Source organism: Herpailurus yagouaroundi, unplaced genomic scaffold (genome assembly GCF_014898765.1).
Source record: "Herpailurus yagouaroundi ecotype Mexico unplaced genomic scaffold, PumYag 184, whole genome shotgun sequence".
Lineage (NCBI taxonomy): Eukaryota > Metazoa > Chordata > Mammalia > Carnivora > Felidae > Herpailurus > Herpailurus yagouaroundi.
Window position 1 is genome coordinate 36989650 of NW_024412415.1, and position 17296 is coordinate 37006945.

Consider the following 17296-nt stretch of genomic DNA (forward strand, 5'->3'; position numbering starts at 1 on the left):
GAAGTGTGCCAGGACATGGACTGTGGCAACATGGCGAACCTATCTTCAGTTGCATCGTTTTTCAGATCCGTTTTATTGCCATTTAGGAATGGAAGCCCATTGTCGGATGTTTATATGCCCCCGAGGCCGGGTTTCTGGCTTTCCTGCGAAATCTTTTTAAAAAAATTATTTCCCATCAAAACAAAACTTGCTCCAACACAGCCTACCGGCAGCGGGTTTGCAAATTCTGGCGTAAACAAGAAGGGAGCCTGATGAGGCGAATACCTCAGTTGGACAGTGACAGCTAAGAAAGGAGATTTTTATGAATGTCTAGAATGGGGCTCTCTGCCCTAGTGTTTGGGGACCGGAATTCCCGGAAGGCTTGAAATAAACGCAAAGTGGCGTCGATACTGGGCAGGGCTAGGCGCCGGGAGGACTGCGCGGCCTTCCCAGCTGTGTCCGGCAGTTCCAGCCAGCGAGGCCCCGGGTTTCCTCCAGCAGTTTCCAAGACAACGGCGTGGGAGTGGTGATGGGGTTGCCCCGGATGAAGAGAACTGCCTAGGCATTCCTTCACCGGGTCCATCACCGCCACTTTAGTGGAGAGGGACCCAACCCTTTCCAGGTTCCCCGAAAACCCTCTCAAACGAGACGTTCAGCCCCCTGATCTATTTCCTTCCCCGCTCAGGCCCCTCCTACCATTTCCGTTTGCCTGGTTGTCTAGGAGACGGCCAATTTCCGGCCGGGAAGTGGTGGGCGGAGCCAAGATGGCTGAGGAGAGACTCGCGACGGTGAGTTTAGAGATTCTCCTTAGGGTCCCGGCCGCTAGGCGGGGCAGGGCCGGGACGGGCGGAGCAGAGTGGCGAGTTAGGCTTGCGGGCGACCCGTGTCCCACGCAGCTGCCCCTGGGGAAGTGCGGAGCCGGCTCTGGAGCTGCTCGGGGTGCGCGGGGCGATACCGACTCCCTCAAGGGAGCTGGTCCGCCTGGGGCAAGGCTGAATTCTTTGCAGTGCTGGGCCTGGGCTAGGATTGTAGTCCTTCTTGGGGTGCGCCGGACGGAGAAGGGAGATATTCATCAGAAATGGCTCTTTTGCTAGTCCCATCTTCTCTGTCTCACGAGGTTTGGAAAGGAAGCACTACCATTTGTGCAGAGACAATGTTGTTAATCCCTTGGATTAGGGATTGAATATGACCAAGCTTCGAAGCTTTCGGCGTCACTGCCTTCTGCCGGTGGGTCGGGACCATGTTTTCTCTGTTGTGATTAAGTTTAGGAATAGTGCTGTTTGGGGATTCAGCTGAGGCTTGAGTTAAGGCATTGATTAAACTCCGCAGAGCTGCTCTTACAAAGTAACCCAGATGAATGCGGGATCACCCAGTGGTAGTTGTTTGTGAGGTGTATATATTTATAGTTGGATCTGATTTCTGTAAAGTTAGCGTGAAACTTTGTCTACTTTGTTTTAGCGTTGGGTTTCAAAGCATGGTCCTCGCATTTGTTAGAATGACTTTATTTATTTATTTTGGAATTTACTGCCCTTTGAAGAACGCCCATGGGAGACATGGGAGACAAAACGTGGGAGACAAACACAGCAGGTTTTGGCTGAATGTTTTACGATTTGGTTTTGGCTTTTGAAGAGCAAGACCAATGTTGCCTGTCAGGGGGAATTGTTTTCTGTTCTCATTTCTAGAGAAGTCAAATTATTTTTAGTGTAATCGTACAACTCAGTACAGAGAAGGAGGCCCAAGGCAAAGACTTTTGTTAAGCCTCAAGTTAAAAAGAAAAAAATTCAATAGCATGATTAGTGTTACTAGGTTTTAGATATTAGAAACATCAAAGGAAATACTTCACCTACATAATCTTAAATGTAAGGTGTAATGGTAACACGGCACTGCTACAAATAGAGTTTATTCTCCAGTGTTCGTTGCAGGCAGAGAGATTGGTGTTCATAAACAGAATATGAACTTGATTTCTGTGATTTTAGAATTTAGAATTTTAGAGTCTATTAGTGTTTTAAAGAGAATGGCTGTTTCAACATGACTGTAGCACTTGAGCCTGAAGTTAACTGATTATTTTCATTATTGTCAAGTTTATTGCTAGCAGTGTTATATTTGTTTTTTTTTATTTATATATGAAATTTATTGTCAAATTGGTTTCCATACAACACCCAGTGCTCATCCCAAAAGGTGCCCTCCTCAATACCCATCACCCACCCTCTCCTCCCTCCCACCCCCCATCAACCCTCAGTTTGCTCTCAGTTCTCAACAGTCTCTTATGCTTTGGCTCTCTCCCACTCTAACCTCTTTTTTTTTTTTTTTTTCCTTCCCCTCCCCCATGGGTTCCTGTTAAGTTTCTCAGGATCCACATAAGAGTGAAACCATATGGTATCTGTCTTTCTCTGTATGGCTTATTTCACTTAGCATCACACTCTCCAGTTCCATCCACGTTGCTACAAAAGGCCATATTTCATTTTTTCTCATTGCCACGTAGTATTCCATTGTGTATATAAACCACAATTTCTTTATCCATTCATCAGTTGATGGACATTTAGGCTCTTTCCATAATTTGGCTATTGTTGAGAGTGCTGCTATGAACATTGGGGTACAAGTGCCCCTATGCATCAGTACTCCTGTGTCCCTTGGATAAATTCCTAGCAGTGCTATTGCTGGGTCATAGGGTAGGTCTATTTTTAATTTTCTGAGGAACCTCCACACTGCTTTCCAGAGCGGCTGCACCAATTTGCATTCCCACCAACAGTGCAAGAGGGTTCCCGTTTCTCCACATCCTCTCCAGCATCGATAGTCTCCTGATTTGTTCATTTTGGCCACTCTGACTGGCGTGAGGTGATACCTGAGTGTGGTTTTGATTTGTATTTCCCTGATAAGGAGCGACGCTGAACATCTTTTCATGTGCCTGTTGGCCATCCGGATGTCTTCTTTAGAGAAGTGTCTATTCATGTTTTCTGCCCATTTCTTCACTGGGTTATTTGCTTTTCGGGTGTGGAGTTTGGTGAGCTCTTTATAGATTTTGGATACTAGCCCTTTGTCCGATATGTCATTTGCAAATATCTTTTCCCATTCCGTTGGTTGCCTTTTAGTTTTGTTGGTTGTTTCCTTTGCTGTGCAGAAGCTTTTTATCTTCATAAGGTCCCAGTGATTCACTTTTGCTTTTAATTCCCTTGCCTTTGGGGATGCGTCGAGGAAGAGATTGCTACGGCTGAGGTCAGAGAGGTCTTTTCCTGCTTTCTCCTGTAAGGTTTTGATGGTTTCCTGTCTCACATTCAGGTCCTTGATCCATTTTGAGTTTATTTTTGTGAATGGTGTGAGAAAGTGGTCTAGTTTCAACCTTCTGCATGTTGCTGTCCAGTTCTCCCAGCACCATTTGTTAAAGAGACTGTCTTTTTTCCATTGGATGTTCTTTCCTGCTTTGTCAAAGATGAGTTGGCCATACGTTTGTGGGTCTAGTTCTGGGGTTTCTATTCTATTCCATTGGTCTATGTGTCTGTTTTTGTGCCAAGCAGTGTTATATTTGTACTAATTTCATCTTTTCATGTTACCACTGCATGGAAATTTGAATTTCTGGCCTTTTTGGAAGTGATCTGATATCTTGTAATAAAATTAAAAGGGCCCAACAGTCTCATTCACTCAGTCACCAGACCTGTAACCCATTGAAATAAAAGCAAAACATAAGCATAAACTATAAGGGTATTCATTGCAGTATTGTTTACAGTGGCAAAATACTGAAAACAAGGTGAATGCCCATTAATAGGGTAATAGATGACTTCTGATACTTCCATTCTGAGGAATATACGTTTTTAAAGTTTATTTTGAGAGAGCGTGAGTGTGCAAGTGGGGGAGGACAGAGAGAGAATCCCAAGCAGGCTCTGCACCATCAGTGAGGAGCCCAACGTGGGGCTCCATCTCAGGAACAGCGAGATAATGACCTAAGTTGAAACCAGGAATCCAAGGCTTAACTGACTGAGCCACCCAGTCCCCTGAGGAATATTATGCAGGCATTAAAAAAATGTCAGAACCATAAGGGTGCCTGGCTGACTCAAAGGAGAGTGCAGCTCTTTTTTTTTTTTTTTTAAGTTTATTTATTTATTTTTGAGAGAGAGTGTGAGTGGGGGAGGGACGGAGAGAAAGAAGGAGAGAGAGAATCCCAAGCAGGCTCTGTGCTGTCAGCTTGGAGCCTGGTTAAGGGCTCAATCTCACAAACCATGAGATCTTGATCTCGGGGTCCTGAGTTTGAGTCCCATGTTGGGTGTAGAGATTACTTAAATAAATAAAACTTAAAAAAAGAACTATATATGTTGACATGGATGCTATACATTTTTCAAAAGCTAGATGTGGAGTGCAATGTTAACAAAATTTAACTGAGTAGACTTCAAAGGTCCTCCTTGGCTTTATTCAATGATTCATGAATCAGGTGGCATTCATTCTAGCAGACAGGAACTCCGAAGAGCTGTACAAAATGAAAGGTTTTCATTAGGTAGAAAGGAGTGGGAATAAGGAGGTTATACTAGACAAGAAGGTTGGTTATTGCAAGATCACTTTCCTTTAGGTGATGGCGGGGGCGGCGGGGGGGTTGTCTATCAGGCATATTACCTCACCAGTACTGATTGGGCGATTTCTGATTGACTGGTTTAGGATTCTGTTCCTGGGAGAGGCAGAAAGAATAATTAAGTCTTGGTTTGTTGACATGGGACTTAATGTAAACAACTCCATTTGGGGCCTTTTTTTTTTTAACAGGTGTATAGTGTGTGATCTTAATTTTGTGACACAAAGAAAAACTACATAGATCTGTAGACACAGATGTATAGATGTGAGGGAGAGAAGACTGAAAGACTTAACAGAAGTTTGAACAAATGCATAAGTAAATCTAAGAATGCTGTTGTAAAGGCCTTGAGGCCAGGAGACATCCCACTAAAATGGAGTAAAACTAGGCCAGTGTGGGACACACAGAATTTCGAATATGCTACCTAAACTACCAAAGATTATTACTAGTTCCTTAGGAAAACTGGGGACTGGCATTTGTATTTTATTTAAGATTAGGGGTGCCTCGGTGGCTCAGTCAGTTGAGCCTCCAACTCTTGATTTCTGCTCAGGTCATGATCTCACTGTTAGTGGGATTGAGCACGGACAGCACAGAGCCTGCTTGGGATTCTCTCCTTCTGTCTGTCCCTCCCCTACTTGCACGTGCATGCTCTCTCTCCAAAGAAATAAATAAACTTTAAAATAAAACAAAAAGTAAAAATAGCTTTGTTGAAAAAAAATAAAAACAGCTTTGTTGAGGTATAATACACATACCATAAAATCTACCCATTTTAAGTGTACAGTTTGATCAATTTTGGTAAATTTATATACTTGTACAACTGTCACCACAATCCACTGACCTCCATCACTCCAAAAAATTCCCTTGTGTCCATTTGCAACCACTTTCTACTCTTCACCCCAGCTGACCGCTGATCTGCTTTGTGTCTCCAACATTTTGCCTTTTCTGCAATTTCATGTAATCACACACTATGTAGTCTTAATGTATCTGAGTTTCACTTAGCATTTTTTTTTTTTTAAGTTTATTTATTTTTGGAAGAGAACACAAGCAGGGGAGGGGCAGAGAGAGAGAGGGAGACACAGAATTTGAAGCAGGCTCCAGGCTGTGAGCTGTCTGTCCAGAGCCTGATGTGGGGCTTCAACCCATGAGTTGTGAGATCATGACCTGAGCTGAAGTCGGATGCTTAACTGACTGAACCACTTAGGACGCCCCCACTTAGCGTGCTTTTGAGGCTCATTTATATTGTACATTGCAATTGTACATTGTATATTGGACATCTTCAACTTCATTACTTGTGGGAAACTCGCAGGTGGTTATAACAATTTATGCTTCTACCATCAGTTCCTGTTGCTTACATCCTTGATATTGTTATAGCTTTAAATTCTGTCAGTATAGTGGATATGAAATTAAATCTTAATGTGATTTTATTTTATTTTTTATTTTATTTAAAGGATTTATTTATTTAAAAAAAAATTTTTTAACGTTTATTTATTTTTGAGACAGAGAGAGACAGAGCACGAACGGGGGAGGGTCAGAGAGAGGGAGACACAGAATCTGAAACAGGCTCCAGGCTCTGAGCTGTCAGCACAGAGCCCGACGCGGGGCTCGAACTCACGGACCGCGAGATCATGACCTGAGCCGAAGTCGGCCGCTTAACCGACTGAGCCACCCAGGCGCCCCTATTTATTTATTTTAATGTTTGTTTATTTTTGAGAGAGAGGGAGAGCATGAGTGGGAGAGGGGCAGAGAGAGAGAGAATCCGAAGTAGGCCCTGCATGACAGCAGAGAGCCCAATGTGGGGCTCAAACTCACAAACTGTAAGATCATGACCTGAGCCAAAGTCAGATGCTTAGCTGCTTGAGCCACACAGGTGCCTCGTAATGTGATTTTAACTGACATTTACCTGATTGTTAATGAGGTGGAGCATCATTGGTTGTCTCTTTTCTCTGCAGTGCCTCTTTCAAATGTTTTACTTGTTTTTCTACTTCACTGTTTTTCTCATTTTTTTTTTTTTACTCTTTTATTTATGTATTTATTTTTGGTAGTTATTTGTAGTTTCTGGCTGTTAATCCTTTGTCATTTTTTTTTTTTTTGGTTTTGTATTGCATATATCTTCTCTTAGTTTTCTATTATCACTTCCTTTTTGAAACAGGATTTCTTAATTTTAATGTAGTGAATATTTAGATCTTTTCTCAATTGGGTTGTGCTTTTATATCTTATTGAAGTAATCCTTCCCTATCCTATAATTTTTTCTAGAGGTTTTTTCCTAAAGGTTTTTAAATTTGCCTTGTCCATTTTAAGTTTGTTTGTTTCAATTTATTTTGAGAGAGAGTACAAGCCGGAGAGGGGCAGAGAGAAGAAGAGACAGAATCTCAAGTAGGCTCCACACCATCAGTGCAGAGCCTGATGTGGGGATTGATCTCACAAATCGTGAGATCATGAACTGAGCCGAGATCAAGAGTCAAATGCTTAACCAACACTGCAATACCTAGGCACCCCTTGCCTTGTCCATTTTAGTCTTCCATCTATTTTAATTCATTTTCATTTTCCTGTGAATTCTTTTCCTCTTTTCTGGGGGGGAGATGAACAGAGGAAGACAGAGAATCCCAAGCAGGCTCCACACCCAGTGTGGACCCAGTGTGGTCTCACAACCACGAGATCATGACCTGAGCCAAAGTCAAGAGTCGGACACTTAACTAACTGAACCACCCAGGCACCCCTAAAACTTTTTCTCTTGAAGTCTGTTTTGTTTAATGTTAATATTGCTACTTTAGCTTTATTTTCGTTTCTGTTTTCCTAATGTATCTTTTTGCTTTTTCTTTGCCTTTATGTTTTATTTTTTAATTTTTTTTAAAGTTTATTTATTTTGAGAGAGATCAGGGGAGGGGCAGAGAGAGAGGCTCCACACTGTCAATGTAGAGCCCGACACAGGGCTTGAAGTCACGAACTGTGAGTTGGATGCCTAACCAACAAGTGCCCCTTCTTTGCCTTTATGTTTTAGATGTATCTTTATAGAAGTAGCATTCATCAAGATTTTAAAAAACATCCATCCTGATCATTTAACTGGAGAATTTCATTTTTTCCCTTCATTTTCTTTTGTTTGTTTTTTTTTGGCTGAGTTTCTTTTTGTCTCTCTCATTTCATTACTTGTAGGTTATATACTCTATTCTTTAGTCTTCCTTTAGTGAGTACCCATTTTTTAAAACCTATTTAACTGAAAGTTCAAACTCAAAACTGAATAATGTAGGGATTATCAAATGCGTTATTACCCATTGCCTTCTGCCAGTTCATGATATTGTTGTTCACAGATTATACTTTTGTTTGCTTTATTCAGTCAGTAGATGTTTAGAATACTTATGTATTTTACCAATTCCTTTGCTCCTTCCACCTTTTCATTATGGGGTTATTTTCCTTTTTCCTAAAATTATAAAATTTTTTTAAATTTTGGTTTTTTTTTTTTAAGTAATCTCTGTACCCAGTATGGGGCTCAAACTTACAACCCCAAGATCAAGAGTCCCATGCTGTACCGACTGAGCCAGCCAGGCACCCCTTAAAGTTTATTTAATGAGTCTAAAACTCTCAAATTTTATTTGTCTGTAAGTCTTTATTTGCCATTGTTCTTGAGAGTTGTGTTTTTTTTTTTTTTAAGTTTATTAGTAATCTCTACACCCAACATGGGGCTCAAACTCATGACCCCGAGATCCAGAGCCACATGCTCTTCCGACTGAGCCAAACAGGAACCCCCAAAATTAGTTTTGAGGTGTAAGAGTTTAGATCTGAGTTGGCAAACTTTTTGTAAAGGGCCAGTAATAAATATTTTGGGCTTGTGGGCGAGGCTCTGTCACAAGTTAACTCAGTTATGCATTTATAGTGTGGAAGCAACCATAGACCATATATAAACATGTGTGTGTGGCTGTATTCTGATAAAATTTTGCTTATAGACACTTGAATTTGAATTTTATGTAATTTTAAGGTGTTACAAAATATTAAAAATTTAAAAACTATTAAAAATGTAAAAAAAATTCTTAGTTTGTGGGCCATATAAAAATGGGCTGGATTTGTTTGCCCTGTGGGCCATAGTTTGCTGACCTTGTATTTAGATTAACATTCATTTTACTTAGCACCTGAAACATGGGAGTGATTTTTCTTATAATGTCTTTATGTGATATTATTTCCCATTTTTAATTGTTGAGACATCAGCTGTCAATCTAATTGTCCTTTCTGTGTAGGTTAGCTCATGATACTTTTTTCCTTTGGTTGCTTTTAAGAACTTCTTATTATCTCTAGTGCAGGTCCTTGTGATGTATACAAGCGTGGATTTATTTTCATTCAACCTGGTCAAGATTGGTTGAGCATTCTGAATCTAAAGATTAGTATCTAACATTACTTCTGGAAATTTTCTCAGCCATTGTTTTTGCTTATATCTTACTATATCATATATAATATAGGAGGTAGGTAGAAGAAAAATCCATCTGAATATTTTCTGCAAAGTTATGGTATAAGACAGTATTTATTATGTTCAATAATGTCGCTTAAAAAGAAAAAAAAAAACCTTCCTCCTAGAATCGGGTGCTAGGCAATTTCTGTATAGATAACTGCACAAACTTCCTTTTGTCAAAGTTACTACTATTTTGTTTTGGTTGCTAAGCTATATGACATTAAGTATAATCCTAATGTGTAGTGTCCAGAGCTTAGTACATTTATTTGTGCACATTTTATGCATTATAATTATACATTACACATTAAATATGCATTGTAAATATGCATATGTGTTATTAATAGTTTGGATAGCAAAAGTTATGACTTGACATTTGTTTTTTAAACTGCGTTAAAAATTCTTTGTACCTGTATGTAGTTAATGGATTAATTGCATGATTGGAGAGCTACTATTTGAATGCTTTTTTAAGTTAGCAAGGTTTATGGTGGTGCTTTAACATAGATTTCTTTCTTTTCAGAGAACTCAGTTTCCTGCATCTGCTGAATCTCAGAAACCTCGACTGAAAAAAGGTTGGTGTGCAGTTTCACTGTGTGTGTATATTTGCACAGATTTTCTACTGATTCTTCTATATGCTTAGAGCTTTTAAAAATGAGTTTTGGGGGAAAGCAGTAATAGTCTTAACTATTCTGCCATATATAGCTTTTATTTTATGGAGTTGTTAGATATTATGGGATTGATTTTGCCTGTAAAGTGTGTTAAATGGTGCCTTATTATTATGTAAGTGTGTATTAATTTTATGCTTGTGGAAAAACCACTCTCAAGTTCCCAGAGTACCTATCAGGCCTCACATAATCTCATGTGTATGTTAAATAAGTATGTTAAATAAGTAAAAATTGAGTCTGTGAAGATGAAGTAAGGGTATATATACTGTAAAGAGCTGCATTTAAAAATCTGATAGAGATATGTTATATTTTATTTAGAGGAACAGAATTCCTTTATATATTAACTTACAGTCTTAGGAAGGTTTGCATCAGATTGTAGTTAACTATATTGGATATTCTCTCATGTTTAGTAAACATATCTAATGCCTAACAAACTCGTCAGGCATTAGAAAATACCCAATCTTTTTATTTAGCGGAAGAGACCATCTATTTTATTATTTACTCATTTATTTATTATTTTCTAGATGAGGAAACCAAGGCTGAGTGGAAGGGACATGACTTTCCCAGGGTCATGGGTATAGTTCTTATCTGCATTATGAGTTATGGTTACCAGGCAATACATCCTTTTGCAAAAAGCGTTTTCCTTTTGTCTGCTAAGAATTTTAAAGTTCATTTTACCACAATATTGTTTAGTTTACTTGGGGCATTTCTGTTCCTCTTTGAAATTATAATATAAATTGTTGGAAAATGTGATTGCCTTCAGAATTGGTTTTCAAAGAGTTTTTCAGGGATACATCTTTCATTGAAAGGGCAGTACATCTGTAATTTAGATTATTTGTGAAATTTAGGTGTTTATTCTAATTTCTAACATAGTTGCTAATTTTTTTACATCATTTCTGGACATGAGAATCATATTGCTGTGATGTCTGTCACTTTGATTAATCGCAGGGGTGATTTGGCTGGTTAGGTGGGGCTAGTATGTATTGTGATGGTCTCTCCAGTGTTCTTTCCGTGCTTCCTCCAGAGTCAAATTCCATGGTTTGACTGACTTCCAGTCCAGGAGAGCTGTAATTAGTATATACCAATAAAAAATTGGCACATAACCAATTCAGGCTAATGAGTTGATAACTGTGGGGCAGAGTGTCACATTTGACATTGCTATAGGGTCCCTTGCAATCCTTTCTCCCCATGTTCTGGTTCCTATTACTAAAGTTTAGTTTCTCCTGTTCTTGAACGCCTCACAGGTGAGTACTTACTCAGTTCCAGGACCAGTGATAGGTATCTGGGATACAAAGATAGACAGGGCATAGATTCTGCCCTTAGGAATTGACAGTCTTCAGGGCATATAGAATATAAGCAAATTATTAAAAAAAATTTTTTTTAATGTTTATTTTTTTTTTGAGAGACTCAAAGCACAAGCAGGGAGGGGCTGAAAGAGACAGGGAGACACAGAATCCGAAGCAGGCTCCACCTGCTGTCAGCACCGAGCCCGATGTGGGGCTTGAACCCATGAACTGCAAGATCATGACCTGAGCCAACGTCGGACGCTTAACCGACTGAGCCACCCAGGTGCCCTGAATATAAGCAAATTATTGAAATATAGTATATGCATTCCAGTTTCTTCAACTCTTTTTATGTGAAATAGCTAGAACTCTTTTGCCATTACTGCTTTTGATCTCTGGTGAAGTTCATTGGCCCCTTGGAAATATGAAGTTCAGGACTGAATAGAATATATCAGGTGTGAACAGGGCCAAGTGAAACATCTGGAAAATAAAAATCTCTTCGCCTAGATCTTTTATTTCTTTTAGTCCAGCTGAAAGTCGCATTGCCTTTTGGGCAACTATTTTACACATTTGCAATACTACTATATTTTACAATTTCAGGAGTATCATTCATGTAGAATACAATGACTACAATATAAATGATACCTTTGGAGTTGTGCAAAGTGGTGACACAGGGACCTAAAATAATATTAAGGGTATAACTTCTTAACCTGCCCTTAATTTCCAGCTTCCACAACCCCAGATTTTATTTTGTCAGTATGGTGAATTCCATCGATGAATTTTGGAATGTTGTTACCAACCTTTGAATTCCTGGGATAGACCCCACATGGTTATGATGTATTAACCTTTTTATGTTGCTGGATTCAACTTGATAGTTTTTGTTACGAGGTTTTACATTTGGGGATGCCTCGGTGGCTCAGTCAGTTAAGTGTCCGACTTCAGCTCAGGTCATGATCTCAGTTTTTGAGTTCAAGCTCTGCGTCAGGCTTTGTGTTGACAGCTCGGAGCCTGGAGCGTGCTTTGGATTCTGTGCCTCCCTCTCTCTACCCCTCCTCCACTTGCACTCTGTCTGTCTCTCTCAAAAGCAAATAAATATTTAAAAAATTTTTACAAAAAAAAAAAAGAATTTTTACTTTTGTTCATGAGGATGTTGATCTATAGGTTTTTGTTTTGTTTTGTTTTTTGGTATCAGGGTTGTGCTGGTCTCAAAACAAGTTGGGACTCTTCCCTCTCCTGGAGATTTTGTATAGAATTGGTGTTATGTCTTTCTTAAATGTTTGCTAGATTGTGACAGTGAAGTAATCTAGGTCTGGATTTTTCTTTGTTGGAAGATTTTTTAACTACAAACTCAATTTCTTTAACAGATCTGGGCTATTCAGGCTATACATACTTCTTTAGGGAGTTTTAGGTATTGTTTTTCTTTCAAAGAAATTTATCCATTTCATCTCAGTTATCAAATTTATTGGCATAAAAGTCATAATACTTCTATAGTTTCCTTTTAATGTCTGTAGAATATGTAGTGCTATTCCCTCTGTTCCTGATTTTGCTGATTTATGTCTATCATATTTTTCTTGTTCAGTTTGGCTAGAAATTTATCTATTTTATTGATTTTTTTCAATATCTTTTTTTCTTGATCAGGTTGACTAGAAACTTATCCATTTTATTATCTTTTCAAAAAACCAGATTTTGATTGTATTTTCTCTTCTCTATTACTTTTCTGTTTCAATTTTGTTGATTTCTGCTCTTCTCTAATACTGTGTTTAATTTGAAGATTCTTGTTTCTTTTTGCAGTTTCTTAAGGTAGAAACTTAGATCATCCATTTGAGATTTTTCTTCTTTTCTGTTAGAAGCATTTAGTACTTTACATTTCCCTCTAAGCAGTGTTTAACTGGTTCATACACATTTCAAATGTTATATTTTAACTTTTATACAATTCTAAATATTTTCAGATTTTCTTTGTGTTCTCCTTTCCCATGCACAATTAAGAAAGGTATTGATTAATTTCCATATATTTGAGGATTTTTCCAGATTTTTTTTTCTTACTGGTTTCTAGTTTAATTCTAATTATGGTTAGAGACCATACTTTATATGGTTTGGTTTAAGGCCCAGAATGTGGTCTATGTTGATGAATATCCCATGTGCCTTGAAAAGAATGTGTATTCTCTTATTGGATGGAATAGTCTAGAAATGTCAGGTCAAGTTTGATAATATTGTTCTTCTGTGTACTTATTGATATAAATATTAATAACCTTACAAAGAAGATACTGATATTCGTAATGGAAGAAAAATATTGAATTATGCACCTGTAATTATGGGTTTGTCTCTTTCTAGTCCAAGACCTTTACTTTGTATATTTTGTTGAAGGTCTGTTGTTGGATGTGTATACATTTAGGATTTATTAAAAATTCACTCAATTCATTCAGAAGAGTGAAGTGACTCTTTTATCATTATGTAATGTCCCTCTTTTATTCCTGATAATATTCTTTCTTTGAAGTCAACTTTGACTAATGTTTTTGAGGGTAATAGAGCTTGTATTTAAGTGTAAAGTTCTGGGACTTTTGATAAATGAAATTAGTCAAATTAGCCGCCACCACCATCACAATCAAGATATAGAACAGCTAGGGGTGTCTGAGTGGCTCAGTCAGTTTAACATCCTACTCTTGATTTCAGCTCAGGTCATGATCTCATATTTTGTGGGATCAAGCCCCACATAAGGTTCTGCGCTGATGGTGCAGAGCCTGCTTGGGATTCTCTCTTTCTCCTCCCCTGCTTGTGCTCTCTCTAAATAAATAAACATTTGAAGAAAGAAAAGGGGAAAAAAGGTGTAGAACAGCTTAATCACCCTCAAAAATTCACCTTGACTTTGTAGTAAAGAATGTGGTCTATGTTGGTGAATATTCCAACTTCTACTTCCAATTGCTAGCAGTCATTGATTGTTTTCTTCTTATAGTTCTGTCTCTTCCAGAATGTCATTTAAATTAATCATACATTATGTAACCTTTTGAATGGCTTTTTTCACCTAGTATAATGTTTTTAAGATTTATCCATGTTGTCGTGTGTCTGAATTTCTTTTATTGAGTAGTATTCAATTGTATGTTTATACTGTAGTTTATTCATCCATTTACCAATTGAAGGACTTATGAGTTTTTGGCTAATACAGATACAGCTGTGAGGAGTGGGGTGGGGGGACAAAAAAACAACCCCAAAATCAAAAAAACAAATACACCTGCTATAAACATTTGCCTAGAGGGTTTTGTGTAAACATGTTTTTATTTCACTTATCAAGTGCTTTGGAGTGGCATTTCTGGGTAGTATTAATAAGTATATGTTTAGTTTTATTAGAAATTGCCAAACTGTTTTCCAAAGTAGTTGAACCATTTTGTATTTCCTTCTACAAAGTATGAGTGTTTCTTATACATCATAAATGATTTGGGGAAATAGTCTCTCCTTTTTTATTTTCTGGAAGGGTTTCTGGAGAATGGACTAATTTCATCCTTAAACGTTTGTTGGAATGTTTCTGTGAAGCCACCTGGGTCTGGAGTTTTCTTTGTAGAAATTTTTTCAACAACAAATTCAATTTCTTCAATAGAGATAAAGATAAACAGGTTACCTAGTTCTTCTTAATTGAGCTTTGCTGGTTATGTCTTTCAAGGAATTTTTTTCACTTCATCTAAATTGTCAAATTTTGAAGTTCACTATTTATCCTAAGAAATATTAAAAATACTGGGAATGTGAGCTGGTGCAGCCAGCTGGAAAACAGTATGGAGGTTCCTCAAAAAACTAAAATAGAACTACCCTACGACCCAGCAATTGCACTACTAGGCATTTATCCACGGGATACAGGTGTGCTGTTTCGAAGGGACACATGCACCCCCATGTTTATAGCAGCACTATCAACAATATCCAAAGTATGGAAAGAGCCCAAATGTCCATCGATGGATGAATGGATAAAGAAGATGTGGTATATATATACAATGGAGTATTACTCGGCTATCAAAAAGAATGAAATTTTGCCATTTGCAACTACGTGGATGGAACTGGAGGGTATTATGCTAAGTGAAATTAGTCAGAGAAAGACAAAAATCATATGACAAAAATCATATGACTCACAAAAATCATATGAGGACTTTAAGAGACAAAACAGATGAACATAAGGAAAGGGAAACAAAAATAATCTAAAAACAGGGAGGGGGACAAAACAGAAGAGACTCATGAATATGGAGAACAAACAGAGGGTTACTAGAGTGGTTGTAGGAGGGGGATGGGCTAAATGGGTAAGGGACACTAAGGAATCTACTCCTGAAATCATTGTTGCACTATATGGTAACTACTTTGGATGTAAATTTTAAAAAATAAAAGAAAAAAGAAATATTAAAAATACTGTGAAACCTCTATAATTAAAACGGTACAGTACTCGTACACGATTAGAAGCGAAACCAATGGAAAGAACAGAGAAAGTCCAGAAAGAGACTCAAATACATTTGTCAATTTAGTATATGATAAAATATATGGTGTCTCAAATTACTGGAGTAAAGATGTGCTTTTTAAATAAACGGTTCTGGGACAACTGGATAACCATTTTGATAAAGAAAAAAATTAGATTTATACTTCACATCATACACAAGAATAAACTTCGAATGGGTCAGAGATCTAATCTAAATGTAAAATACATAACCATGTAAGTGCTAAAAGAAGATATTGCCAGAGGCAATAAAAATTGATAAATATTATCTCATAAAAATATTAACTCACAAATTTTTTTTTTTTTGCACGGCAAAAGGCACAATAAAGAAAGACAAACAGAAATAATATACCGGGTGAATATATTTGCAACATATATCACATAGATGGCTAATATCCCTAATATATAAAGAACTCTTTTTTAAAACATTTTTTTTTATGTTTATTTATTTTTGAGAAACAGACAAAGCGTGAGCAGGGGAGGGGCAGAGAGAGAAGGAGACACAGAATTTGAAGGGCTCTGAGCAAGCGGTCAGCATAGAGCCTAATGCGGGGCTTGAACCCACGAACTGTGAGATCATGACCTGAGCCGAAGTCAGACGCTTAACCAACTGAGCCACCCAGGTGCCCCAAGAACTCTTAAAACTTGGTGTGGGGGATAAAAGACCAAACACTTAATAGAAAAATTGATAAAACATAATCACAGTTTATACACACACACACAAACACACACACAATATAAGGATGACCTCTGGGCATATTTTTTTAAATGTTTTTATTTATGTTTGAGACAGAGAGAGACAGAGCATGAGCAGAGCAGAGAGTAGGGGAGACACAGAATCCGAAGCAGGCTCCAGGCTCTGAGCTGTCAGCACAGAGCCTGATGCAGCGTTCGAACTCACGGAATGTGAGATCATGACCTGAGCTGAAGTCGGATGCTTAACCAACCGAGCCACCCAGGCGCCCCGACCTTTGGGCATATTAAAAATGTGATAAACCCTGGGGCAGGTGGGTGGCGTAGTCGGTTGAGTGTCTGACTTCAGCTCAGGTCATGATCTTGCAGTCCGTGGGTTGGAGCCCCACGTCAGGCTCTCTGCTCACAGCTCAGAGCCTGGAGCCTGCTTTGGATTCTTTGTCTCCCTCTCTCTCTGCCTGCTCATGCTTTGTCTCTCTCTGTCTCTCAAAAATGAATAAACATTGGGGCGCCTGGGTGGCTCAGTCGGTTGAGCGTCCGACTTCGGCTCAGGTCATGATCTCGCGGTCCATGGGTTTGATCCCCGCATTGGGCTCTGTGCTGACTGCTCAGAGCCTGGAGCCTGTTTCAGATTCTGTGTCTCCCTCTCTCTCTGACCCTCCCCCGTTCTTGCTCTATCTCTCTCTGTCTCAAAAATAAATAAACGTTAAAAAAAAATGAATAAACATTAAAAAAATTCTTTTAAATAAAAAATTTTATATGTTTTAAAATGAAAGACCCTTGCTATGAAGGAAGTTAGTAAGACATTTGTTAAAATTTGAATAGGATGGTAAGGTAGATAATAGTATTGTATCGATGTTAGTTTTGATCATTTTACTGAGGAGTAAAGGGGTATCATGCCTGCAACTTTCTTTTTTTAGATTTTTTTTCCTTTTTGCTTTTTTTTAATTTTAGAGAAAGAGAGAGAGAGTGTGTGTGAGTGGGGGAGAGGGCAAAGGGAGAAAAAGGGAAAGAAAATATCTGCACTGAGCGTGGAGTGTGACACGGGGCTCGATCCCATGACCCTGGGACCATGACCTGAGCCAAAATCAAGAGTTGAATGCTTAATCAACTGAGCCACCCAGGTGTCCCTCATGTCTGAAACTTTCTGAAAAATATTTCAGAACAAATATATAGAAAGAATGATAAACTGGGGTAAAATCTTCATATTTGGGGACTCTGGGTGAAGGTTTT

General features: G+C 38.4%; 1 protein-coding gene across 2 annotated transcripts in view; it reads left to right on the plus strand.

Moving 5' to 3' along the window:
• The first annotated feature begins 530 nt into the window (after positions 1-530).
• The window catches only part of BBS4 (Bardet-Biedl syndrome 4), a 58157-nt gene continuing 41391 nt past the window's right edge, over positions 531-17296 (plus strand). The window contains exons 1-2 of one of the 2 annotated variants that reach the window (XM_040493198.1): positions 531-767; positions 9481-9532. In XM_040493198.1, the coding sequence (XP_040349132.1) occupies positions 744-767; positions 9481-9532 (76 nt within the window). In that variant the 5' untranslated portion in view covers positions 531-743. Of the gene's footprint in view, positions 768-948; positions 1207-9480; positions 9533-17296 lie in introns of those variants that run through there. The other variant, XM_040493196.1, reaches the window with a different exon arrangement.